At 44.3% G+C, this 27,196-nt stretch overlaps 1 protein-coding gene across 1 annotated transcript in view; it reads left to right on the top strand.

Annotated features, from left to right (window-relative positions):
* The window catches only part of LOC137522695 (transmembrane protein 88-like), a 194,996-nt gene extending 168,288 nt beyond the window's left edge, over positions 1–26,708 (top strand). Inside the window, exon 2 of the mRNA XM_068242760.1 lies at positions 25,908–26,708. Within this exon, the coding sequence (XP_068098861.1) occupies positions 25,908–26,177 (270 nt within the window). The 3' untranslated portion in view covers positions 26,178–26,708. The remainder of the gene's footprint in view (positions 1–25,907) is intronic.
* Positions 26,709–27,196: the final 488 nt, after the last annotated feature.

Genomic DNA, 27,196 nt, shown 5'->3' with positions numbered 1-27,196 from the left:
GAGCGGCCGGGGGGAGCGGGCAGTTACAAACTCACCTCCGATCGCCACAGACACAGCCTCCAGCTCCTTCCGACTTCCTCCTCTGGCGTAGCTCGCATTGGTAACAGCGCCCCCTGTGCGTCATCACAGGGGGCGCTGTAACCAAGGCGACGGACGCCGGTGTAATGTCAGCTAGTGCAGCCCCACACGTTGTGCAGCCCCGCATGCGCAGTAGGAGCCTGCGTCCCATTAAATTGTGCAGCCACGTAAAACATCCTAAAAATCTCCGCTTCCGCACCACGTACACTCCCAAAATTTTCAGGGGAGGGAGGGGAACCCCTGATCTAGCTCTGTGCCGAATTGCAGCCCCCGAGCCCCGCTGGTTCCAGAGACTGATTGCAGCAAACCTATCTCGGGAACTAGCGGGGCTCGGGGGCTGCAATTCGACACAGAGCTAGATCTGGGGGTCCCCTCCCTCCCCTGAAAATTTCGGGAGTGTACGTGGTGCGGAAGCGGAGATATTTCAGGTAAATAATGTCTAACTTCCCACTGAGCATGCATGATACTCAGTGAGGAAGGCAGCTTCTGGGCTGCACTATCTGACAGGAGGAGGAAGTCGGAAGGAGCTGGAGGCTGTGTCTGCGGTGATCGGAGGTGAGTTTGTAACTTTTCCCTTCCCCCTGCCGCTCTGCCCAGTGCCCACTCCTGCCACTGAATCGATCCGGGGCACCATGGCAACAGGTTCCAGGCCGGTGCCCCAGATCAAAGGCCCTAGCGACACCGTTGGTCCCCATCCTAGTATAGCACGCTCCCCTAGCTGGAGGCCAGCCTAACTTTCCCCCCAAGGTGTGGCCAGTTTAGCATCCCTACCTTTTATAATAGCAATTGTTGTGTCCAGTGTAGGGCAGTAGAGCATTGTATCTGCTCCTGCGGTGAGTTGCTCCTCTCTTCTAATCACCCTGCCTGGCACAGTGCTGAAATCCTGTATGAAGGGCAGGTTATAGACTTTTTTCTGCCTAGATTACAAATGGTGAGTGTGTGCCCACCCTCCCCTCCAGTAAAAGGTGCAGCCAGATTCTGTCCCAAGGGCTAAGGTGGCCTGCCTCTTTCTCTCTAAACCCATCTGGATAGAAGAGAGCACAAATACTTACTCCTCTCGTCTTTTTCACTGCAACCTATCACCTTGCACTAGCGCCCCTCAGTCGGCTCCTGAGGCATGTCACATGACATCAGGGGCATATGGAGAAATATGATTTAGGTGGCTACATGCTGCTGGTCAAGTGACATGCATTGGGAGCCATATGTAGGTATTAACATGGTGATGAACAGGTAATTGTGTTCCACTTTGCTACAGACCCTGCCTCGGCCATTCTGAAGACTATTGTTCCGCTCCTGCAAGCTCCACCAATGACTGCCTACAAATGTCTAAAGGATATCTGAGGCGAGTTGTAAAATCTATTTTTTACTTACCTGGGGCTTCTTCCAGGCCCCAGAGGTCCCGCGCCACAGCTCTGATCTTCTCCTGGGTCCTGCTGGCCGCCTCTTAAGTATCGTCTTCTGCACATGCGCAAACGTGCAAACATGCCACAGTCTCCCGTAGATTTGGGTGTGCTCTCATGCTACTTGGGCTACACCATGCATGCGCAGAGGACGCCGACCCACTGGGGCTCGATGATACTTCAGAGGCAGCCAGTGGGACTCCGGAGAAGAATGGAGCTGCGGCGAGGGACACACATGACTTCTAGGTGCTGGAAGAAGCCCCAAGTAAGTAAAGATAGATTTTACAACTCACCTTGGATATCCTTTAAGCAGATATTTGGGCCTAGAGATGGGCGTAAGGCATTTTTCACACCTAGGGCCTGATTCACTATTTGGTGCTAACCCAGTTAGCACGCCCAAAGGCTTTGGGCATGCTAACTAGGGTGCTAAGTAGTTAGCACCAAGAAAAGTGAATCTGCTCACGTGCAAAGTCCCTTGCGCCCTTATAGTCGCATCAGGTCCACCGTTTTCATCTCACCACGATGCGACGTTTCGCGCGCACCAGAATTTGCGCGCGGGACTTCAGGCGTGAAAAGGGGCTTTTCACATGTGTGCTAACAGTTAGACCAGCTTTGTGAATCAAGCCCCATGTGTGTTCTGCGATTTAAATGCAATAAGCATAGGGTGAACAAGTTCTGAGACTTGTAGCCAATCCTTTCCTTATTCTAACGTTTGATTTACAGTTTTGTTACTCACATTGTGATTTATTGAGCTGTAAAAGAGGGAATTAGATTTAGGGCCAATGCAAATAGAATGCAAAATGTGTTATACTTTGTAGAATATGTAATTGGACTGCTTTCTACTTTTTATACTTACCTGGCTGGAACTCCAAATGGAGTAAAAACATTTTCATTCCTTGTTATTATCCTTGTTAAGGAGACGCACTGACACCTCTCTGATTAATCAACACTCTCAACTGAGAAAATGAATCCTCTTCTGAGCTCTTTAGGAGCAAACATTGTCACATTTGATAAGGTGAGAGCAAAATGCTTATTTTTAAGCTGTTAATTTCTTTTGTGAAAACACAAAGCTGGTACAAAGAAGCAATTACAGCAAAGCCTGAAACATCAATGCATGATGCAGAAGATACCCTGGCAGGTTTAGGAAGTGTGTAGAAGGAAGATGTTGCCCATAACAACCAGGCAGCTACACAACACCACCAGCAACAAATCTATTTGGTTATTGTGGGTAAGAGCTCTACTTTTCCTTGCTCATGTTCCCTGTGTGAAAGGTGTAGGGGAAATGTTGGTGTTATCCATAGGCAGCAATTTGTAGATTATGTTACAATATTGAGTTACAACAGCTCTAGTTAAAAGTAGTCCATGATTTATCCATCACTAAAACTAAAGGGTTCCTGCCATGTACTGATGAGGGTCAAAAGCCCGAAATAGGCTGTCAATACAGTATGTGGGGTTGATGTGGCTTTGTAATATTTAAAGCTACAGGCTGGTTATACACCAGTGTTTCTGGATGCTTGCCTGGCTTATAGGGGTGAAAATAGATAATTTGCATATTCAGTAGTGGTGCATTGTGGGTAACCACAAATGTTCACTTATAGGTGAATTATTGCAAATTTCCTTCTGTTTTAAGAAGGCAAATTTCACCAAGCATTGCTTACTAGAAGAAGGGCTTTTTGTCGGTCTCTTTTATCCCCCTATACATTCCTAGTGGTTTCACCCTGAGCTGCTTGGTTACTCTGTTTAAGAGACACAGCACTGTCGCACCTCCAGGCATGCCCCACGGTGAAAATGTAGGCATGGTCATGAAAGTTTGTGAGTCATGCTGATGAGAAGAACCAAATATACATAAATCTAGCAGCAGTGGCCCTCTTTCCCTGAAGATAAAATAAAGTCCTAAACACAATATGAACAGACATGGGATGTAACAAAATAGATATTTTCCATGGTAAACTGATCATATTGAAGCAAAAATCCCCCACACAAAAATTATACTAAATAAAATAAAAACATTTTTTATATAAATTTCTACCCTGAAGAACAGTGCAATTGAGACTAGACGTGTATAGTAATCCAATTGAATTTGATACCTTACATCCTCTTTCTGCAGATCAGTACAATTATCTATCCTGAGGACATTCAGTTTTTAGACATTCAGATTTTAAACATCCCTAATTGAGTTTCTATTTTATCGGTCCCTGGAAAACAATTAGAAGCTTTGGGTTTCAGGCAGTCAATTAAAATAGTTGAAACAACCAGAAATATATTGCTTCCTTTAAACTGTGTATGGCCATTTATGATATAATATATTTATATATATTTGCACGATTACCATAATAAAAAAATATATTTGTCTACATGTGATTTTTTTTAACCAGGTGACCATGTGGGTTTGTGAAAAAGGGAACACATAAGTGTATAAAAAGGGTAGCTATCAGTGGAGTAGCTAAGCTTTGGGCCCCATACCACTATTCAAAGCATATTGTATATAGAGGAGATCATTGCTAGCATAGCACCATTGAAGAGCTAGTACTGATTGAGGGAGGGCCCTAGTGGGTCCCTCTGGTCAAAAGGCCCCGATTTGGTCCCAACCTTGGCATCCTCTATTTCTATGCCACTGGTAGCTATGGAAATAATACAATAGCTTTTCTTTGAATAGATGGCAGTGGAACAACTGCTTTCACTTAGCATTTCTTCACACCTGACATATGTGTTGCATTGTATTTTAATGTCTCATTCATTGTGGGATAATGCGGATGTGCTCTACTCATTATGATGAATGGCAATGCATCCTCTGTCAAGAAAAACTGACACAGCAGCGCAGGGCCGGATTACCAACCAGGCAACAAAAGCAGTCACTTGGGGCCCCCATTCAGAGTCAAAGAGGCCCCATCAGCACATAAACCAGCCCTCGCCATCTTGTCAGCAGTGGCTGGATGGTATAATGGTTAAAGGGACTCTGAGCAGTGCAGTAACTATGCAAAGAAGCAAATCATTTTAAAGCTCTCTTTCTCCTCTTTCCAATGATATATAAACCGCCGCCCTAAGCCTTTTAGTTTTCGCTATTTTCGCGATCGAAATCGCAGTCATGCCAGTTTCGATTGCGAAAATAGCAAAAACTAAAAGGCGTAGGGTGGCAGTTTATCTATCATTGGAAAGAGGAGAAAGAGAGCTTCAAAATGATATGCATCTTTCCATAATTACATTGTATTAAACAGGACGACTTTTCTCCAAAGTCGGCAGCTCGATTCAGCACAATGCAATGAAATATAAGGAACCCAGGGAGATATAATTACAAACATAATGCTGGTAGGTGTGAGGATGTAATTAATTAGTTGTGGTTATGCTTAAGTCCCTTTAAGGGCTCTGCCTCTGACACAGGAGACCAGGGTTCGAATCTCGGCTCTGCCTTTTCAGTAAGCCAGCACCTATTCAGTAGGAGACCTTAGGCAACTCTCTAACACTGCTACTGCCTATAGGGCGCGTCCTAGTGGCTGCAGCTCTTCCGCTTTGAGTCCGCCAGGAGAAAAGCGCAGTATAAATGTTATTTGTCTTGTCTTGCCTTGTCAAATGATGCCGTGCGCTGCTGATTGTCTTCAGAGCCAGGCTCTCCTCCTAGGTCCCCCTCCTGCTACTGTGCGCTCTGCCGCTGCCCACTCCTCCCTCCCTTCCCACAGAGAACCACAGCTGCAGCAAGAATGATAGCAGCAGATGGCAAACGCTCACTCACCTATCCACGATCCAAGCGATAGAGATCCCGTCAACAGAGCGGCAGCACTCTAGAGGAGACAGATGGGCTCTGGATGACGGGACCTCTATGCTTGGATCACAATAGGTGAATGTGAGTCATCTGGTGCTGTCATTCTCCCCCGCTGTGGCTGCCTTCTCTGCTGGACTATCGTATTTACTGGGATGGAGGCTGCATGGTGGCTGTCTAGTTTGGGAGGAAATCGGTTGTTCGGCGGTGGAGGTGGTTATGTAATTCTGTCTGGGGAACGGCTTCCGGTTTGGCGGTGTCCAGAGCTTTCTGCTATTGCCAGGCTGGGGGAAAGTGCTGCTGCTGTGATATCTGGCGCCCTCTTCACAGGGGTGCCCCAGCTCCTGAGTGCAAATGTCCCAGCCATTCATCTCTCACTCTGCATTTTGCCGCTGCTATTCCCTGCATTGTGCACCCACAGAGGAAAGCGGGCTGTTTCCCATAGCAACCAGTAGCTCAGCTGCCCCGGTGTGTGCGGCATGTTGCTGTGCAGCTGCATCTTCTGATTCTATTACGACATGATGGGGGGGCCCAAATCAGTTACTTTACTTAGGGCCCCATTTAGCCTTAATCCGGCTCTGCAGCAGCGTGCTGATGGCAGCAGAGGAGGAAATGAGAACACACCTATTAAAAAAAGCTATTCTGCACTGCTCTCTGTCGGCATTGCACTATATTCTGTGTACTTATTTATTATGCTGAGTTATATTGCAATACAAAGCACAGGGTGTGTCTGTTTATACTGTACTCTACCATTCACATGGTGAATGGTAGAGTACAGGATGGTATTTATACTGCAAAGACTGCACCTGTGATATTTTCAGAAACAGCAAAGGGAAAGATTCTCAGCAGGTGATGTGACATAGCATAAAGTGGACTCTGTTATATTATTCAATGTGTATGGCGTCATAAAAAGAACAATACAGCAGTACTTCAAAGCATCAGCAGTCACCTCAGCTATGACTGTTCCATACCTGCAGACACTTGTGATCTCACATTCTAAAGTATATTTCTTATTATAGAGGCTTTTCAAGAAATCTGAAGTTTTTGTAGCATATTGTGGGAATCACGTATTTGTCACATAGCAGCTAAACAGATGCTTTTCTATGGATAGCAATGTACTGAACTGTATATTACCCCAGCGGCTGTTTATGTGGTATCACAATATCCATGGTCACTGCCGATTTTATTTTAGTCTATATATATATATATATATATATATATATATATATATATATATATATATATATATATACACACACACAGTTGTGTTCAAAATTATTCAACCCCCACTGAAATTGAGTGTTTTGGCCAGTTTGACATTGATTTTGATCATTTCAGTCATCTTGTTTACAATTAAATCAAAGAGGCACTTGTAAGTCAGACAAATATAACATTTATAATGAAATAACCACAAATGTCTTTTCTGTGCTCACATCATTATCAGTTTTATTCAACCCCCAAGTGACATTCATTCTTAGTACTTAGTACAACATCCTTTTCTAGTTATAACTCTGGCTTCCTATACTAAGGGCACCTACACCTGGCTACCTATACTGAGGGCACCTATGCCTGGCTACCTATACTGAGGGCACCTATGCCTGGCTACCTATACTGAGGGCACCAACACCTGGCTACCTATACTGGAGACACCTATGCCTGGCTACCTATGGGGGACCTATAGCTAACTTCCTATACTGGGGGCACCTATGCTTGGCTACCTATATTTAGGACACCTAAACATAAGATCCTATGCTAAGGGCACCTATAGCTGGTTACCTGCCTATACTGAGTCTGAGGGCATTTTTTTTTTGGGGGGGGGGACGACAGACGACGGCTATCGTGTGCGTGCATGCGTGCGTGTGTGTGTGTGTGTAGGATGAAGGGGGGGCACCAAATTCAGGTTTCGCTTAGAGCGCTGTAAAACCTAAGGCCGGCCCTGCGCCCCCAGACCACCCAAACTGCAGGGTCATGACTAGCGCGTCCCTGCGGCTCTAGCCGCTGCCGCTGCGGACGTGAGGCTCACGTCCGCGTGGCATGAATGATTAAAAGGAAATAAATATGGCAGCCTCCATATTCTTCTCACTTCAGTTGTCCTTTAAATAAAAGGGATGCTTCAAATATCATGCATATTTCAGGCCAAGCTAATAAGTCAGGTGACTTAGAATTTGACAGCTCAGAACAACAGATATTATTTATTTTGTTGTATTCTGTACAGCCAGAATATGAGGAGAGATGATAGAGTAATTCATCCTTCCTGGACCACCATTCTTCAGTGCAAAGCAATTGAATCTTACAGCAGACAGGACAATCTTTTTCTGTCCGGAAAGTTTTTTTCCGCCACAAAACAACTTTAGCTTCTCTCCATGAGCTTGGGCAGAGTTGTATTGAATTAGAGGGGTGTGTTCTCTGCAGGATAAGAAGCTAGATGTCTCTTTGCCAAAGTTACAAAAAATAATGTATCACATGGACTTCTCCCATGATACATTTACTGAAGTAGCAATACAATAGGAGTATACAGACAAACAGCATAGTATTTATCCATTGTCCAAGGTGAATGCCATTAACATGACAATCTGTAATGGAACTTTGAAAATTACCTGGAATGGAAGAAAAGTTAGAAAACAGAATGGGTGCTGGTGTATCAAATGGCTGTATACAAGATGCTGATTTTTTGAATGAAATCATACTGAGGCCAGGTATAGAAAACAAAAAAGAGGTAAGCTACTTGCTATACACAGGGGCAAACCCAGGATTTTCAAGGGGAGGATTCCTGAAAGGTCTTCCTCATCCACACACAATAAAGTATAATAATATAGTAGGGCGTCATGCTGGGTACGCATGATGCAATTTTCCGTCCGACTGACAGGTCTGATAATTATTTCCTAAATGTCCGACCTGCTCCTGATCTACAATGGGATCCATCAGGAGCAGTTTGGATACAGATAATAATGAGGATAGCCGACATTGCTAATGAAGGGGGAAATGAAGCATTCAACACAGCAGGGCACATGGCTGTACTCATACCTGACTCTGTTAAGTTCCTCAGAGCTGCTCCATGCTCTGTACACACACTGCTGCTCTATCCAAAGTCAACTGTAGCAGGGAAAGAAAGGGGGCGGCACAGCACATACTGCAGGCAGCAGCATGGTGCTGTGAGCTGCAGGATGCCTGCAGATATTCTGGTGTCTCAACCTGTGCCTGTCCCCAGACACGGCAATGACTCGGGTCTGAGGGGGGGGGGGGTGTTTCTGGGCAGCTGTAATCCCCCCGTGCGTTTGCTTTGGTATAGTGTCACTAATGACTAAATGTGGTGCATAAAAGATATCTGCAGATGTGTCACAGATGTTGAAAGGAACAGAGGTTTAAGGCCCGGTTCACATTAGCGGTGGCCGTCCGGAATCGCCGTGCCGGAGCCGGACCGCTTGCAGAACGGACGGAACGGACGCACGGCAATAGCAATGAAAGCCTATGCGTCCGTTCACATGCGTCCGTTCTGCCGGACCGGAGCCGGACCGGATCCGGACCGGATCCGGACTCCGGCGTCCGTTCCAACATGCGCTATTTTTTGGTCCGGCTCCTCCGGCAGCCGTATCCGGAGCGGAGCCGGACTGCACCATCCGGCCAATACAAAGCGATGAGAGCCGGAGAGCGCACAACACACTGGCTACAAAAACCGGACGTTCTACCCCACTTCCTATGCATTTTGGATGGGGACCACATGGGCCCAGCGTTCAAAGAGTGGGGCAGCAGCGATTTCATGCTGGAGCTCGTTTTGGCAGCAACATGTCTGATGTCTGATAACGAGGAGGCGAACAACAGGAAGGAGAGAATTCCCAGGTTTACGAGTAAAAAATGCCTGGATCCATGGTCCCAACTGCAGTCTCTGTATCCACGGATGGTCTCCACACGTCCACCTGTCTCCAACAATGACCCCAGACCCTTCTGCTGACCTCCCAGACCCCAGGTATTTACAGGATGGTATCTCCTTAAGAAACCGGATCCGGACCGCAACCGTGTTCACACCGCACGGAAACCGGATGCAAACGGACCGGATCCGGACCGGATCCGGATAGGAACCGTACGGATCAGGTCCGGTCCGGCTCCGGTGCGGTCCGGACATCCGGTGCGGTTTTGACAAAACCGCAAGTGTGAACGGGGCCTTACACAGAAATGCAGACTTGTATGTAACAACGTTGGGGTGGGGATCGATGCAGAGGCATATCTAGGGGAAACCGTGCCTATGGCAAACTTTGAAAATTGCCCCCTAGGGAGGGGGGTGCACCTCCAGATTTTTTAATGTGTAGTCTGAGTGGGCTGTGTTCAAGTTAAACTGAAGCATGGCCTATCATACTAGAGTATCGCAATCAGTCAGCATATTCATATCCCCCAAATAACAACTAGGCAGCTTGTTTCCCAAAAACATGTAAACAGGCAGCAGAATATCCCCCAGATATACCAGACAGCAGAATGTCCCCCAGATTCACCACGCTGCAAAATGTCCCCCAGTTATACCTGGCTGCAGAATGTCCCCCAGATATACCATGCCGCAGAATTTCCCCCAGATATACCAGGCCGCAGAATGTCCCCCAGATATACCAGGCCACAAAATGTCCCCCAGATATACCAGGCTGCAGAATGTCCCCCAGATATACCAGGCAGCAGAATGTACCCCACATATACCAGGCCGCAGAATGTCCCCCAGATATACCAGGCAGCAGAATGTCCCCCAGATATACCAGGCCGCAGAATGTCCCCCAGATATACCAGGCCGCAGAATGTCCCCCAGATACACCAGGCTGCAGAATGTCCCCCAGATATACCAGGCCGCAGAATGTACCCCAGATATACCAGACCGCAGAATGTCCCCCAGATACACTAGGCCGCAGAATGTCCCCCAGATATACCAGGCCGCAGAATGTCCCCCAGATATACCAGGCCGCAGAATGTCCCCCAGATACACCAGGCTGCAGAATGTCCCCCAGATATACCAGGCCGCAGAATGTCCCCCAGATACACCAGACCGCAGAATGTCCCCCAGATACACTAGGCCGCAGAATGTCCCCCGGATATACTAGGCCGCAGAATGTCCCCCAGATATACCAGGCAGCAGAATGTCTCCCAGATATACCAGGCAGCATAATGTCCCCCAGATAAAAACAAGAATCTGTATGGAGAACACCAAGGATGCTACAAAGCAGTGCCCCCAGTAAGAGGCGTCCATGGCATATGCCATACCTGCACCCCTGTACATATGCCTCTGGATGGATGGGGACGGGGTGTTCTGAATGAAGACTAGTTTTGTAGTTATGCAAAAATGCAACAGCAGCTGCGGCTGGGAACCAATAACTATACACAGAATAAGCATTTCAAGTTAAAAAGTATTTGCTCAAGGTGAAAAGGTAAAGGCCACAGAATGTCCCCCAGATACACCAGGCTGCAGAATGTCCCCCAGATATACCAGGCCGCAGAATGTGCCCCAGATACACCAGTCTGCCGAATGTCCCCCAGATATACCAGGCTGCAGAATGTCCCCCAGATATACCAGGCAGCAGAATTTCCCCCAAATATACCAGGCCACAAAATGTCCCCCAGATATACCAGGCTGCAGAATGTCCCCCAGATATACCAGGCAGCAGAATGTCCCCCAGATATACCAGGCCGCAGAATGTCCCCCAGATATACCAGGCCGCAGAATGTCCCCCAGATACACCAGGCTGCAGAATGTCCCCCAGATATACCAGGCCGCAGAATGTCCCCCAGATACACTAGGCCGCAGAATGTCCCCCAGATATACCAGGCCGCAGAATGTCCTCCAGATATACCAGGCCGCAGAATGTCCCCCAGATATACCAGGCAGCAGAATGTCTCCCAGATATACCCGGCAGCATAATGTCCCCCAGATAAAAACTAGAATCTGTATGGAGAACACCAAGGATGCTACAAAGCAGTGCCCCCAGTAAGAGGCGTCCATGGCACATGCCATACCTGCACCCCTGTAGATATGCCTCTGGATGGATGGGGAAGGGGTCTTCTGAATGAAGACTAGTTTTGTAGTTATCCAAAAATGTAACAGCAGCTGCGGCTGGGAACCAATAACTATACACAGAATGAGCATTTCAAGTTAAAAAATATTTGCTCAAGGTGAAAAGGTAATGGGGGAATTTGTCCATTTTCATACTTTGAGCTCCTAAGCAAACCATGTGAAGAAGTAAAGAAGGCTGGCTTTATCCTAGCTAATTCTGAGCAGGCAGCCAGTGGGTTATATTCACCTAATACAATTCAAATGAAGATCTCCTTCCTGGCTTTATAATGGAGAGGCCTCTGGGCATGATGAGCTATGACCTTGACCTTTTCTGATCAGAGCAGAGATGTTATGATGGCAGCAGAAATAGCGCAGAAAGCAAATTTGCATCACCATGCCCTATCACCAACTGAATAGAAAACACATCTATTTAACATCTGTTAAATGCAAAAAGTCAGCTGGAGGTGAAGGCCCAGACACACTTCTTCCAGAAAACAGCCTATTATTTACCTTTTTCCCCCCGGAGACCTTCAACTGTTGATAGTTTGTATAAATCCTGAAAGTGCTTCAGCAGTCAGCATGAGATGGTTTATTGGAAACATTAACAAAGTCAAACAGACTATTCATAGATTACGGAATTTGAGAGAAGCATTACAATTCTGGAGGGCCTGTTGTCAAAGCACAACTTCATTCTACTTCAGTAATCTGTTTGGAATTATGTGGAAAAATTGTTGTGTACACACAACTTGGACATGTTCCAACCGCCACCCTAGGTTACCCCACAGCCTATGCTTCCTCCACCTCTATCCTTCCTCCATTCCAGTGCCTCAACCTAACCTTAATTCCTTCCTGGCTTCTACACAGCCAGACAACCCTAACTTTAGATATGCACTCTTCCCTCTGAATGCCTGTGCCTAACCTTATCCTTCATCTATGCCTACCCCATCTCAAAGTCTGATGCTAGCCCTAACCTAGTCTTATGAATTCCACTAAACCTAACACATAATCCCTACCATACTGTAAATGTAAAGTGACCTATTCTACATTGATGCAGGTTTTTGCAAATTGTGTATGCAGTTTATGTAGCTTGAAAATGGACCAATCAAATTTCACCTTTGCAGGAGCTTATTGATTGATTGCATGTATACTATTCATACAAAATTTGCATAATCCTGCATCAACTCAGAGTCATTTGCATTGCATCTCACAAACCTTCTCTAGTCACAATTGCGACATGCAGTTGAGCTATAATGCAAACTTACTTATATTATTTTAATATATACCATATTTTTTGGTCTATAAGACGCTCCGGTTTAGAGGGCAAAAACCAGAGAAAAATATACTAAACCTGGTGCGTCTATGGTCCAGGGGCATCTTGTAGATGTTCTCCCCCCAATTATTGTGTCCTCCTCCTGTCCCCCTTGTGTCCTCCTCCTGTTCCACTTGGTGTCCAGCTCCTGTCCCACTTGTGGCCTCCTCCTGCCCACCTTAGTGTCCACCTCCTGTCCCCTTGTAGCTTTCTCCTGTCCCCCTTGTGTCCTCTCCCTGTCCCCCTTGTGTCCTCTCCATGTCCCCCTTGTGGCCTCCTCCTGTCCCTCTTGTTGTCCACCTCCTGTCCCCCTTGGTGTCCACCTCCTGTCCCCCTTGCGGCCTCCTCCTGTCCCCGTTTTGTCCTCCTCCTGTCCCCCTTGTTACCTCCTCCTGTCCTAATAGTGTCCATCTCCTGTCCCCTTTGTGGTCCCTTCCTTCCCTCCTTGTGGCCTCCTATTGCCCCCCTTGTGTCCACACCCTGTCCTCCTTGTGGTCTTCCTCCCGTCCTCTTTTGTGTCCTCCTCCTGCCTCCCTCCGTGTCCCCAATGTCCACCGCCTCCTGTATGATGTAATTAGAGCCCGCAGCAATCAGCTGCTTCTGTCTCACTCCTAGTCTCACTCCTAGTGCTGGTCGTGTCTGTAATGAGAAAAAGTGAACTGGAGCAGGCCCTGAGACTCTAATGCTTCAAGGCAATAGTGCTGCCCAGTCTATAATAGTTCAGTACATAAATATCTATTAGGTAATATATATATATATATATATATATATATATATATATATATATATGTATGTATATATATATATATGTATATGTATATATATATATATATATATATATTATATATATATTCAATGTTTACAAGCTTTTAACATTGAAGCGCTTAGTTCTGACCTCTGCTGTTGATATTGATTTGATTAGGCAGTCAGTGCACATGTTCTAGACACAACACAAACTGCTTTCTGCTTTCCATGTGCTTTCATCTCCTGTGCTTTCAAAGGTAATGACTAAAATACGGCATGGCGAGATCCGATTCCATCATTTCCCAGTGTTAGCAGTATTTTGTGTTTCTGAGATAGCACAAAGTATGGCCATCTGGAAGATTTGGAGCCACTACAGACAATTTATGATGGACGCAACCTGGAAAAGAGCTGTCTGTCTACAAAGACAGCAATTGCATTCCTCCAAAATGAAAAAAAGCTTCTATTATTTCTATCAGTATGCCTACAACTAGAGAAGACATTATTCATCACAACCCACAGTATATTATATGTTTTTACTCCTTACTGGAGTAAACTTGCCACCAGGGCCGGTTGTAGATTTTTTGCTGCCTGAGGCAAACTTGTGAGGATGCTCCCACCAATCAAACCCCCGGAATTTGTAAATTTGGAATAACCGCACAGCACCCAACAATTTACTCTGCTTCATTTAATGTTCTCACATGACATGCTGCAGCTCAATACAAAAGCACACTGGATGGCTGTGACTGAGTATGTGACAAATAAACTTCTCACCCTCAGCCACTCCATTCCTCCTCAGTTAGGACAGCAGTGCCACCTCCTGCTGCTCTCCTGCCTACCCTCCTTACTCACTGTCAGACTCCTCACACAGCACAACAAGCTGTTTTTCCACAATGATGACCTCTTCACCTCGCTTTCCTCTCGATTCTCCTCCTACTCTGACTGCATGCTGTAAGTGTAAACACACAGTACAAACATGCTGCCCCTGTAATCTCTGCTACCTGATGCAAATGTGCCACTTTGCTTCATGAGAGAACTGGCCCTGCTTGCCAAAAGGTGTGCACGAAACAGATTATACTCACCTCATAGCTGTACATGAATGAGGAAACTGGTACCCCTCCACAGTAAAGAGAAGTGTCTCTAAAATTACTTGACACTGATAAAAGTGATTGACAGCACCCATCACTGTTTATTCCACTTTAAATACAAATCAGACACTGCTATAGTGTTTTGATCAAACAGAATATTTCAAATAATAACATAAATTAAAATGGCATGAACAAAAATGATGGGACGCTTAATTAATATTTTGTTACATAACTCTTAGATTTATTGCTACATCAAATGAGTCTTCTCAATGAGACTTCTGCACCTGGCTGTGCCAGTTTGAAAAGAGCCTTCTCCAGAGTAATGTTTCAGTTCTTTACGTAAATTTTAATAGGAGTAAAATCAGGTCTGATAATATGCCTTTTCAGGATAGCCCAATGTTTCCCTCTCAAGGTACCCATACATCTAGCGAGCAGCATACATCTAGCGGTGCCGCCAAGTGCATGCCCGATCAACAATGCGACCAATTTCAGGCCCAGCATGTTGATCGGACATGCTGCAAGATGTTGGGCCGTTGTGGATGGTTGAGTGTGCGGCGGTAACAGTGAGTGATATCAGGAAGAGCAAAAAACGTGACAAAACCCCTGACTCTGTCCCCACTTAATGTTCAATGGACAACGTCAGGGCGGAGAACCAGTGGATGTGGCATCACGAGGCCGATTCCTGATCGATTTTTGCATGAAATTGATTGGGAATAAGTCTGTGGTGTATGGGCTGGCAATAGATCTCTGTCCGATCAGATTTGATTAGAAAGAAATCTATCTCTTGGTCGATCTGCCCATTCATCATCTGATATATGGCACCTTTAAGGTGCCCAAACTTGATTGTATAGTCTTACTAAATCTATGTAGTAGAAAGGTAAACTAAGTGAATATTCAGTACGTTACCTTAGGTAGTCCCTCATATTACAATTTACATGTAAGTGGTAAGATTGTACAAGATTGTATCATTAGTATGCACCTTTAGCTATTCTTGGGTGCTTTGAGGAGTATGATGGTGACTTAGACAACGTTTTCTGGCACTAGATAGTTAATTTCACTCCAGAATATTTTGATAGTTGTGAAATTGCATTGTTCTCTGCAGCAAAGCAGCTCAAAAACTTGACCAGGCCTTTTCCATGTTTCACAGTAGGTATGGTGTTCGTTTTCTCTGAAAGCTTCTTTTTTTTATCTGTAGGCATAGAGCTGATATGACTTACCAAAATCCTCCCGTATTATTTGTCTGAAGATCCCTCTCAGTATGCATTTCAATAATTTCCATCCTGGCAATTTTATATTTCAACTGTGGAGACCTGCTGGGTCTTCTACAATTGAGCCAAATGTCTCTGAAAAAGTGATACAATTCTCATTAGGATCCTGCTCAGTCTGTGGCTGGATAGTCTACTGGTTAAGGGCTCTGCCTCTGACCCAGGTGACCAGGTTTTGCATCCCAGTTCTTCCTGTTCAGTAAGCCAACACCTATTCAGCGAGAAGACCTTTGGCAAGACTCCCTAACACTACTACTGCCTATTGAGCGTGTCCTAGTGGCTGCAGCTCTGGTGCTTTGAGTCTTCCAGGAGAAAAGTGTGATGTTAATGTTTTGTGTCTTGGCTGATTTTCCCCTCCAAGGAGATCCCCAAGGACCTTAAACTTCTAAAAATATTTTGATGTTCACAGAAACATAAAGCTGTTTGGAGATGATCCCATAACCTTTGCTTTTGACATGCTTGTCAATAATTTTCTTTCTGATCTCTTCAGACAACTCTTCTCAGACACCTCTCTACTTTTTCTGGTCCATGCGTAACCTGGGACACAAGGATACCAAACAGCCAGGCGGCTACTTTTCTCCATTGGAAAAGTCTGAATAGCTGGATGCAGATGCATGACACAAAAAAAGAGAATTTTTTTTTAAAATCACTTAAAATCTATTTATTTATGATCTTTTTGTAAGGGTACCAGCAAATGTGCACACGGGCCATTTTAAATTATTTTTGTAGAATACGCAATATTTCATCTCTTTTCACACATGTTTTGAAACACACTCACCCAATTGTAATCCACCAAATCACAGATGGTCTAACAGCTGTTTGGTTGCGGAGCAAAGAGACACGCGCCGATGCTCGAGCTCAGAAGGGACTGGCAGCTGTCACACAGTCTTGTGCCCAGGAAACATGCCATAAGCTGCTAGCATGTTGCTTATTGATCATCTTAACACTGTATATGCATTGCTGCTTTTAGTGTAGAAAGTATAAAACTACTTAAGAAAATAATATTATCCAATGATATCCTCTTGTAGGGAATATATAGCAACAATCCAAACATGAGGAAACCCTAGTATTACTAGCACCACCTAAGGAGGGTAACTAGAGTTCCACAACAGGCAGTAGTGAGTCATACTTCGGCCATCATAACCCTATCAAATTTCTGTTACCGCGAGATGCGGGTGGGAACCCCCTGATGGCCCAATAGAGTGAGAACTGAAAGTGACAGTGCACCACTCCTGACATTTTGATTGACCATCTGTGATTTGGTGGGGTACATTTGGGTGAGTACATTTCTTCCAGCACCAGAGAGATTGCAAAAGGCCACAGACCAAGAGCACAGCAATTTTTGTGGTTGTTTTATTAGCTTTCTTAAATTACAGTTATGAACAGGAAGAGAGTTTTGTTAGAAGCAGGGAGCTTTGGCAATAATCAGACAGACATATTTGGATTCTTCCAGAATGAAACAGGCTGCAGGCTAGAAAAACAATGCACCTAAACATAAATAACACAAGAAATAACAATTCTAGGCTGGTAAGTCTTCCCTTGGTTTTTAACTTCAAAGAGGAGGTCTAGATTTTTACAAATGCGTGTTTATGACTGGTTCTCTTTACATTTTATTGTGAAAGATGACAGGTGGCCAGTAAAGGGAGTTGTCCTCTGGGTCCATTTATACAATGAAACTCCTTTGATTTGGCCAAATTTAGATGCTAGCAAACTAAGGCTGACAATGTATATTTTTTTTGAGTTTGCTCATTCCTTGTCATCTATCATCAAGAGCCAATAAAAATGTGACACACCTCCAAGGAAATGAAGTTCAGTCGTCCAAACTTTTTCCTTTTTTATTATAATTCAATTAGTGTCATGTTATTGACTATTAAGCACTCACCACTGTTTAACTAATATTATAGGAAGAGACATGAGATGTGCCAGTGAAAGTGAGCAGTAATGATGACAGCTGTGACATTTTTCAGATTAGAGGAGTAATTAACTTTTATATTCATGTTCCTGATGATGGATGACTCCCCCTGACCGAGAGAAATGAAAGTGAATGAATATCATTGTCTAGAGACATATTACAGATTTCTAGCTGCAGGGAAAACCGGAGCGTTTGTAAGATCACCACTTCCTATTGCCTGGGGCTGCTCATGCTGTTAATGCACTGACATTATTAAACATGACTGTCTTCTTGTCAAAGTACACTGATCCATCTTTTGAGTATATTTCTTTGCAAGGTATGCGACATTACTGAGGAATGGCAGTGGCATTACTATTGGGACATGGCTATGCTGGTGGTTTCATAACTGCTTCCTTGCTCTGGAAGGGGGGGGGTCACCTGAAGGGGTGAGTTGTTGCTGACATTGAGGGCCTCTGTCAATGTTTTCGGGAACACTTGATTTTTAGTAACACATCTGTATGTGACTGCTCAGATTACCTTGAAAATAGACAATTCACAGAACATTTATATAGCGCTTTTCTCCTGGCGACCTCAAAGTGCCACAAAGTGCCAGAGCTGCAGCCACTAGGGCACGCTCTATAGGCAGTAACAGTGTTAGGAAGTCTTGCCTGAGGTCTCCTCAATGTATAGAAGGCATAGTGAACAGGAAAAGCTGAGAGTTGAACTTTGGTCTCCTCTGTCAGAGGAAGAGCCCATAACCAGTACACTATCCAGCAATAAGGTGTCTGTAGGACTTGACTGGTAAGGCAAAGTGGCAGAATGCTGTATTTCTGATACTTAACATCAGGGTAATCAAACATATCCAGTAAATGGAAATACTTTAGGATCACATTATACATTTGCTAATGATTTATGTCCAATACTTCAGCAGAGCTGTGAAGAGCGAAGATGTCCAGGGAACTGTGCAGGTGCTATAAACTGTCATACAAATCAATATTGTGTGTAGAAGGGGGTGAGTGAGCAGCAACATTCACATGACTGATGATTCAGATAAAGAGAACTTAATGGATTCCTATTCCCGTTAGTGATTATTAATGGCATATACCAGACTGTGTACACATTAACGCATTGTTCTTCATTATCTCTGCTGCTTAATATGAAAGTGTGCTGATAACTATCTTTGTTTTGGGTCAAATCTTTTCCTGTGTATGTCCAAGGACTCTTTTCAAATCTTAAGGCTACCCCAATTTGAGGTTTAACATTTTGATTTGGAGCTTCAGTCCCTTTCATTCCTAGTCTATTTTGGTTGTTTAGTCACTATACAGTCATTTCCAACTCTTTGTAACCCGATGGACCACAGCATGCCAGGCCCCTCTATCCTATACTGCCTCTCAAAGCTTGTCCAAACTCAAGTTTGTTGTTTCCTTGATACTATATCTATCTCCTGAACAAACTGACAGCCATCGGCCCAGTACCTGAGGGAACCATACTGGCCACGATGGACGTGGAGTCCCTGTACACGAACATTCCCCATGATGATGGTATTGCGACCTGCCGTAAATATCTTCAGGGTCAGGGCATATCTGTAAAGCCTATTGCTGGACTGGTCAAATTCATTCTCACTCATAATTATTTCACTTTTGGACAGGACCTCTATTTACAGCAGATGGGCGTGGCAATGGGTTCGGGATTCGCACCACAGTATGCAAATCTCTTCATGGCCAAAATCGAAGAGGAATACCTCAATGCATGTGGCATAAAACCCATGGCCTACTTCCCCTTCATTGGTGATATTTTAATCATCTGGTCCGCAAGTGAGGATGAGCTTCTCCAGTTCCACAGGAACTTCAACGCCTTCCATCCTACAATCAAATTGAAACTTACCTACTCTCACACAGAGATTAACTTTCTGGACACCACCATATACATCAGGGGTAACAACATACAAACCTCTGTGTATCGCAAACCTACAGACCGTCCCACATACCTAAGATATGACAGTTTTCATCCCAAGCACATTAAGAACTCTATAATTTGCCACCAAGCTATAAGGTACAACCGGATTTGTTCTGACAGGATAGACAGAGACAAGCACCTGGATCGCCTTAAGAACACTTTCATAAAACAAGGTTACAGTCCTCCTATAGAAAAAAGTAGCAAAAAGTTGCGCTCAAACAAAACAGTGCTGGCCCTTTAAATATGCCCCAGGTGCTGCTCTCTTAGACTGGATGGAGTCAGTTGCTGATAGACACAAGAGGGTGGGGGGAGACAGAGAGCGCTCCAATGGTGCATTAACCCAGATGTATACAGTTGTAAAAATAAAGAGTTACACCAGTTGCTGATAGACACAAGAGGGTGGGGGGAGACAGAGAGCGCTCCAATGGTGCATTAACCCAGATGTATACAGTTGTAAAAATAAAGAGTTACACCAGTTGCTGATAGACACAAGAGGGTGGGGGGAGACAGAGAGCGCTCCAATGGTGCATTAACCCAGATGTATACAGTTGTAAAAATAAAGAGTTACACCAGTTGCTGATAGACACAAGAGGGTGGGGGGAGACAGAGAGCGCTCCAATGGCGCATTAACCCAGATGTATACAGTTGTAAAAATAAAGAGTTACTCTACTGTAACTCTTTATTTTTACAACTGTATACATCTGGGTTAATGTACAGTCCTCCTATGGCTGAGGCCCAAATCAGGAAAGCCAGCATCATCCCCAGGACTGAACTCCTGAAATATAAGCAAAACCAGAAAGAGGAACGTGTCTCTTTGGTTGTGTCACGGTCAGTTACCTGTCCAGGCGAGGCGGCTGGTACGCACGGATGTCGGCAGGCGTCCGGGGGCATCTCGTCTGGTCTCCGTAATTGGCAGCCTGGCGTTGTGCGCTCACGCGCGCCGCGCAACGCGGCGCAAGCGATGGCGCCGGAAGGCGTTGTTGTGAGTGCCGCGTGCGCGCGCACGCGTAAGGGGCGTCTGTTTGTACATGCTGCTCTGACATGGGTGTTTGCGTGGCTCCGTGCGCTTCTGCGCACGCGCGTCGCACGTTACGCTGGGCGCGCCCAAACGGCCTATTTAAGCCTGGAGAGCACCACTCTCTGGTTGCTGTAGTATTGCAGCAAGTTCTGTGATTGTGTGTGTTCCCGTGTATTGACTAAGCTCTGCCCTGATCTGATGTTACCGAACCTGGCTTGTCTGACTACCCGCTCTGTTGCCGACCTCTGCCAAGTACGACTATCCTCTCTGTTGCCGAACACTGCCTGTTTGAGTACCCGCTTTGCTGCCAGACCTGTGCCCGTTCCTGTATCCACTTCAGTCCTCAAGTCTGCCTGCTGTTTGAGTCATTGCAGTACCAGACTCAACCTGTGGAAGCGCTACAGTGACTTCCTGCAAGCGCTCTTGCCCCGTGCCAACTGGAGATTCCTGTTTCCACTCCAGGGTTTCCAGTTGGTAAGTTGCAAGAGTTACTACCTCCAACACATCGGTCTCCAGCCCTCAAGGTACCTTACAAGTTGTCACCTACATCCCACACCTGGAAATCTTAAGGAGGATTGCTAAGGAACTTCATCTCATTTTACACAAGGATCACAGACTGAGAACGATATTCCCTAAACCTCCACTTTTGTCATATCGGCAACCACACAATCTAAAACAGATGATTGTCAGGAGTTCTTTGAATAGGCCTCAACAAAATGGAACATCACCTTGCCGACAAAAAATATGTGGGACCTGCAGACACATTTACTCAACTGACAGGCTAACGATACCAGGTTCACAACAGGAGTACAGAGTACAAGGCACATTTTCCTATGTTTCCACCAATCTGGTATATCTGATCATGTGTGCTAAATGCCCCAATGTTATGTACGTGGGAGAAACTGGACAAACTCTGCGCAAACGTATGAATGGACACAGGCACACTATTAATGATACCAAATCTGGACTCCCAGATTTGTGCTTCACACTTTCGGTCCAACGGACACAGCATGGATGATCTTCGTGTCACTGCCCTGAAGGGTGGCATCAAAACGTCAAATGATCGATTAATAGCAGAAACAAAATTTATAAATCGGTTCAAAGCTGTGGAGAAGGGTTTGAATAAAGACAACAACTTTTTATATTGGTATGAGGCTGATGATATTTGAACTTTCTCAGCTGAACTTGTGAACTAAGAATTTACGATACCTCTGAGTCAATCCTAATCCCAGGTCTGTGAGCATCGAGTAAACAAGGATCCTTATCTATCCAGCTAACATCCTCTAACCCCATTTAGATGGTCTGTTTGAATTAAGGCATCTTAATGACATGTATTTATGCTTGAAAAAAATATCTGTTTTCCCTTTTGATGTTGCATGTATATAGCTGTCTGTACCACCAGCCTGCAAACTAACAGGATATAAGCCCGACGAAGGCTGCAAGGCCGAAAGCTTGCTTATTTTTATTCATTTTTAGTTAGCCAATAAATTGTATCATCCTGATTTATCACTTCTTGTTTTAGCAATAAGAATCAGCAAGGAGCAAGCTAAGAAGCCTACAAGAGCCTAACTAAGCTTTCCCTATGAGAGTCTGCAGCAGCTTTCCCTTCTCTAATTAATGCAGGCACACGAGTGAGTCCAAAGCCTGACGCTGCCTGCCTTTTATAAGGGGGGGAGTGGCTCCAGGAGGGAGTGTAGCCTGATTGGCTACAATGTGCCTACTGACTGTAATTTAGAGGGTCTAAGTTGACCCTCGTGATGCACTATGGGGGCGAACCGAACTTCCAGAAAAGTTCGCGGTTCTCCGTGATCGCGAACCACGGAAGTTTGCCGAGAACCGTTCGGGCCATCTCTACTAGCAATGCGTTCTGTTGCTATGGAGGGTGGAGAAGTAACAACAGCACATGATGGAATGGGATTAGTAAGGAGGAGAACAATTGGCTCAGTTGGAACTCTGCTTCGACAACAAGCCATCCCTCCAGATCTCATTGCGGCACAACAAGGTGACCCACTAACTGTACATACACTAGAGTCTTCCCAGAAGCATCCCTGACCGGCTGCCTGGGCCAAGAATTATCTAGCATGTATGGGAGGCTTTAGACAAAGGAGCTTAGACCAGATGCTAAATTCCAAAAAGAAAATTCAGTTTATGTGAGCAAGTTAGAACTCCCATGGTGCATCACTGCTAAATATGCAAATTGTACCTTTGTGTCCCTGAAAGCCAGACAAACATCCAGTATCGCTGGAGTGCACAGTTTGCCTATATGGTGTATTCATTACTGCGCACTCCATAAGTACTGGATTTGTGTCTGGGTTTTAGGCACACAAAGAGATGAATTACATATTCAACAGCAATGCTTCTTGCTCACATAAAGCTGAATAATTGCAAATACTTTCTGTTTCACAAATTCATATTATCATAGCTTTTTTAGTAAGAGGGATTTTGGTCCCTATAATATTCTAGAGTTTCCAAGTAACCACAAACTATCTGGGTACTCTGAAACATTTAAAGGGAACCTTAACTAAAAAAAAAAAAAACATGAGTTTCACTTATCTGGGGCATCTACCAGCCCCCTGCAGTCATCCTGTGCCCTCGCAGTCACTCATGGCTCCTCCGGTCCCCCGCTGCCAGCTAGTTTCGTTTTTGCCGACTGGGCGTCGGCCGGCAACCATGCGTACATTTTTACGCATTCCAGCTATCGCAGACATTAACAAGTACATTTTTACGCGTTACAGGTGCAATGCGTAAATTTCTACGCATTGCATCCATAATGCGTAAAAATGTACTTGTTAATGTCCGTGATAGCTTCTTGCACCAGCAGGAATGCATAAAAATTGGCGCATGGCTGCCGGCCGACTCCCAGTCGGCAAAAACAAACCTAGCTGGCAGCGGGGGACCGGAGGAGCAATGAGTGACTGCGAGGGCACAGGATGGCTGCAGGGGGCTGGTAGATGGCCAAGGTAAGTGAAACTCATGTTTTTGGTTTTTTTTTGAGTTAAGGTTCCCTTTAAGCTTTGCACAAAGCGAAGGATAAGTTTGATTCTTTTGGTGACACATGCGCCATACTTCTTAAACGATGGCTTGGCATGCCGTGGGGTTTTACAACTGGGATATCAAATGGCAGATGTTTTATTTCTTCATGTGGATAGGGAGCAATAAAAGTTATCCACTAATTAATCTGATAACAGTTTGTCACTTAGGAAGAGTAAAGCAGATTGAGAAAAGCTTGCTTGTCGTAGTTCAAAAGAGCTGACCTCAGAAAAGCATTTAGTGCCTTCTATATTAAACCTTTGGTGGATTTGTAATTTCTCGCTTGGCTGACTACAATAGTTGTTTAGTTATTGCCTCCCTCTTTGCCTGGGAGAAAAATAACCAGAGACCTTGCATAATGCACTCCCGTGTCCTGACCTTGGAAGATAACCAGAATCCATGTTACTACTGTATTGAGATTCATCCTGAGCAGCAATACATTATTCAGAATTCATTAAAACATCATCTGATTGCAAAGCTGGTGTCATCTGAAAAGCCCATGAAAACAGCAGAATGTCACTCATCATTTTCATGGCACGATGAACCCAGTGATAGAAGCAATCAGGAAGCAAATTTGGAATGTCACCTTTAGGTGCTGTATTGAATAGCAGTAGAGTGTTGTACTGGGCTGGCTGCTGATAGAAGCATACCTTTCAAATGCTTAGTAAATTACAACTGAAAGCTCCAGTCACTTTGTCAGGCGTGGTGTAATAGAAAAAGTGACGGTTTTTAATGCATTTTTGCGCATAGAATCACAGGTGGAGTGGTGGAGGGATCTGTTGGAACTGGAATTTTACTTTGATCGGGTCAACTAGATATAAATAGATGCTTTAGTGGAGATCTCAGATCTGCTGCAAAATCAATATACTTAATTTGGTGAACTAATAAAATGGCCCTCCAGACCCTTTACTGTTGTCTAGAAAGCCTATTTTCCATCTGTAATCACCGGCAGAAACAAGGGACCCATTCAGGTCATATTGAACCACACCAGGCTTTTTGGAGCAAAACCATATTGAACCAAGTAAGCCTCCACTGAATGTGAGTAAAAGAGGGGCTGCTACACTCACATTCACCAACAAGGGAGCAGGGAGTCTTGACCAGATTCAGCAATGCACACAGGAAATCCCGCTACACCAGTGTTGTATGGTGAAAAAGCTGAAAAATCTTTATTCCATATCCAAATCACAGCATCACAGCATACAGATAAAAGCTCACGCGTATCGGAGCAGAGATGGCTCCTTACGCGTGAGCTTTTATCTGTATGCTGTGATGCTGTGATTTGGATATGGAATAAAGATTTTTCAGCTTTTTCACCATACAACACTGGTGTAGCGGGATTTCCTGTGTGCATTGCTCCACTGAATGTGTTGCAGACAGTGTTATCCATTGGAATATTTTATTCTAAATGCATTTTAACAGGAATTATAAGAAAAAAAAACATTATTTCTCAGTTTTTGGCCATTATAGTTTTAAAATAAAACATGCTACTGTGAATAAAACACACATATTTTACTTGCCTATTTGTCCCGGTTGTTTGGTTATTACAACGTTTACATTATGTCCCTGGTACAATGTATGGCAACAATAGTTTATTTGGAAATAAAGGTCCATTTTTTTCAGTTTTGCGCCTGTCACTAATTACAAGCTCATATATGCAAATATAACAGTAATATACCCTCATGCCATACATTGTAAAAAAAAGCATCCCTATTGTAACTAATTTTTTTTTAAAGCTGATCTTTTCCGAGAGGCTTATTTTGGTAACGGATGGGGATTGGGAGCAGGGAAGGGGGGAAAGAGGTATTAATTTATTTGTATTTAATTTACATGTGTAAAATGTGTATTTTTACTTGTGTGTGTGTGTGTGTTTATTTACCACTAGATGTCCTCACTCTCACTGTCTCTAGGCTTAGAACGAGCACAGAGACAGGCTACTGATTGAAGCCATGATCTTTGCTTTACAGGCATTTTGATTGGTTCAGGGAAGACTTCTTCCCTTTCACCAATCGCGGCTCTGCGAGAGCTCGTGAACGGTAGTGGCAGCGTGGGAGGAGGATTTAAAACGTCATTTGGTCCGTTAAGAGGGACCAATAGGATGTTTTAAAGTATAGCATGGGTGGGTAGTGGTTAAAATACATATTATAAGATGTACATTTCACCTAGAGTAAAATGCACTATAAATTACTTTTCTCCTATGTTGCTGTCACTTACAATAGGCAGTAGAAATCTGACATGTTTTTGACTAGCAAAAACACCATGGAAAATGCTTACTCAACAAACAGCACTTGCGATTTATAATATATTTATAATTGGATAAAAAATGACCTTCTAAAATGATTTCTTTTTATTCTATAGGTTCTTCACTCAGATGCCTCATACTGCAGGACCCTTCTGGATGACAATAGCTCCTCTGCTCTGATAATCCTGGGCTTTGTTATGATGTCTCCTCTCATCGTCCTAGCAATGGCTGTGTACTGTGGTCTGGCACGACGCCTACGTCTCTTCATGCTCTTCCAGCCATATACCAGGGCCCTCTACAAGGGGGTGCGATGGAGGTGGTATGACGAAGGGGGTTTATGTAGCTGTCTCAAGGAGTGGAATAACCATGTGAAGGCCTGGGTATAATCATATATGGGACACTTTTGTGAAGTTTTCCTATGATTCCCATGCAGAAATGGAGTTGCAGTCTGCATCTTTCATTGAAGAACGTCTAATGAACTTACAGTACATCTGTTGGTATCTTTACTGATATTTATGAAAGACACTTGCTTTCACTGGCTGGAGAAACAGCCTAATCTTTAATGTTATATTCTATCAAGTGATAAATTGTTACACAGTATTTAAACTACTAGAATTGTAGCAGGCACCTAGTCCTTCCTGAAGGCCTCATACAGTATATAAAAGGTTTCTTTAGTAAATAGCGAACCTGGTTTGGAAAGGTTTGTGAAAGCTGTAACCCAATGAGGACTTAACAAGTCATTACTGAATCATGAATTTTGCTAAGATGCTCAACTGAGGTTTTATCAAAACAGAAGTAATTTTAAGGACAGTTCCAATATCCATCAATGCTCCAAAAAATGTGCTTGGAAATGATAAAATGTTTGAAAGGAACTCACATGTAGTGTTTTTATTTTCATTCAGCTTTTCCTTTTGCAAAACCCCAATCCTTACAAGAAATGTAACATATTTCCGTTTTACAACCAAAGTAAGGGATTGCTTGTAAAATGTTGAAAGGGTCTTACAAGACCCCTTTACTAGTTCACATGCTGATTGTTTTTCTTTTTTTGTATTTACCGATTTTGCCAGAATGAATAATTTTCAAATGGCATACCACAAGGGATTCTTTTAGACAGGCAGTGGAACAAAATGTGGATTTTTTTTTTTGGGGGGGGGGGGGGGGGGGGCGGGAAATAAAGTATTTTATAAGTATTGTTAAAAATGTAAAGCACACATACCAGAGAATAGCATTAACTGTGACTCTCTTACTGAGCAAGCATTGCACAATTAGTATCACTCACTTTATGTACACAACATGGGCAATGCTTCTATAACGCATGTTACACAATTTGCCCAGCCAAGGTAATCTAAAAACTCCTTTTGCACAAATTTGACATCACTTTATAAGGTGTGAAAAAGTGAAAGTA

This window comes from Hyperolius riggenbachi, chromosome 6 (assembly GCF_040937935.1).
Source record: "Hyperolius riggenbachi isolate aHypRig1 chromosome 6, aHypRig1.pri, whole genome shotgun sequence".
Taxonomy (NCBI): Eukaryota; Metazoa; Chordata; class Amphibia; order Anura; family Hyperoliidae; genus Hyperolius; species Hyperolius riggenbachi.
This window is presented reverse-complemented; position numbering and strand designations above follow the sequence as displayed.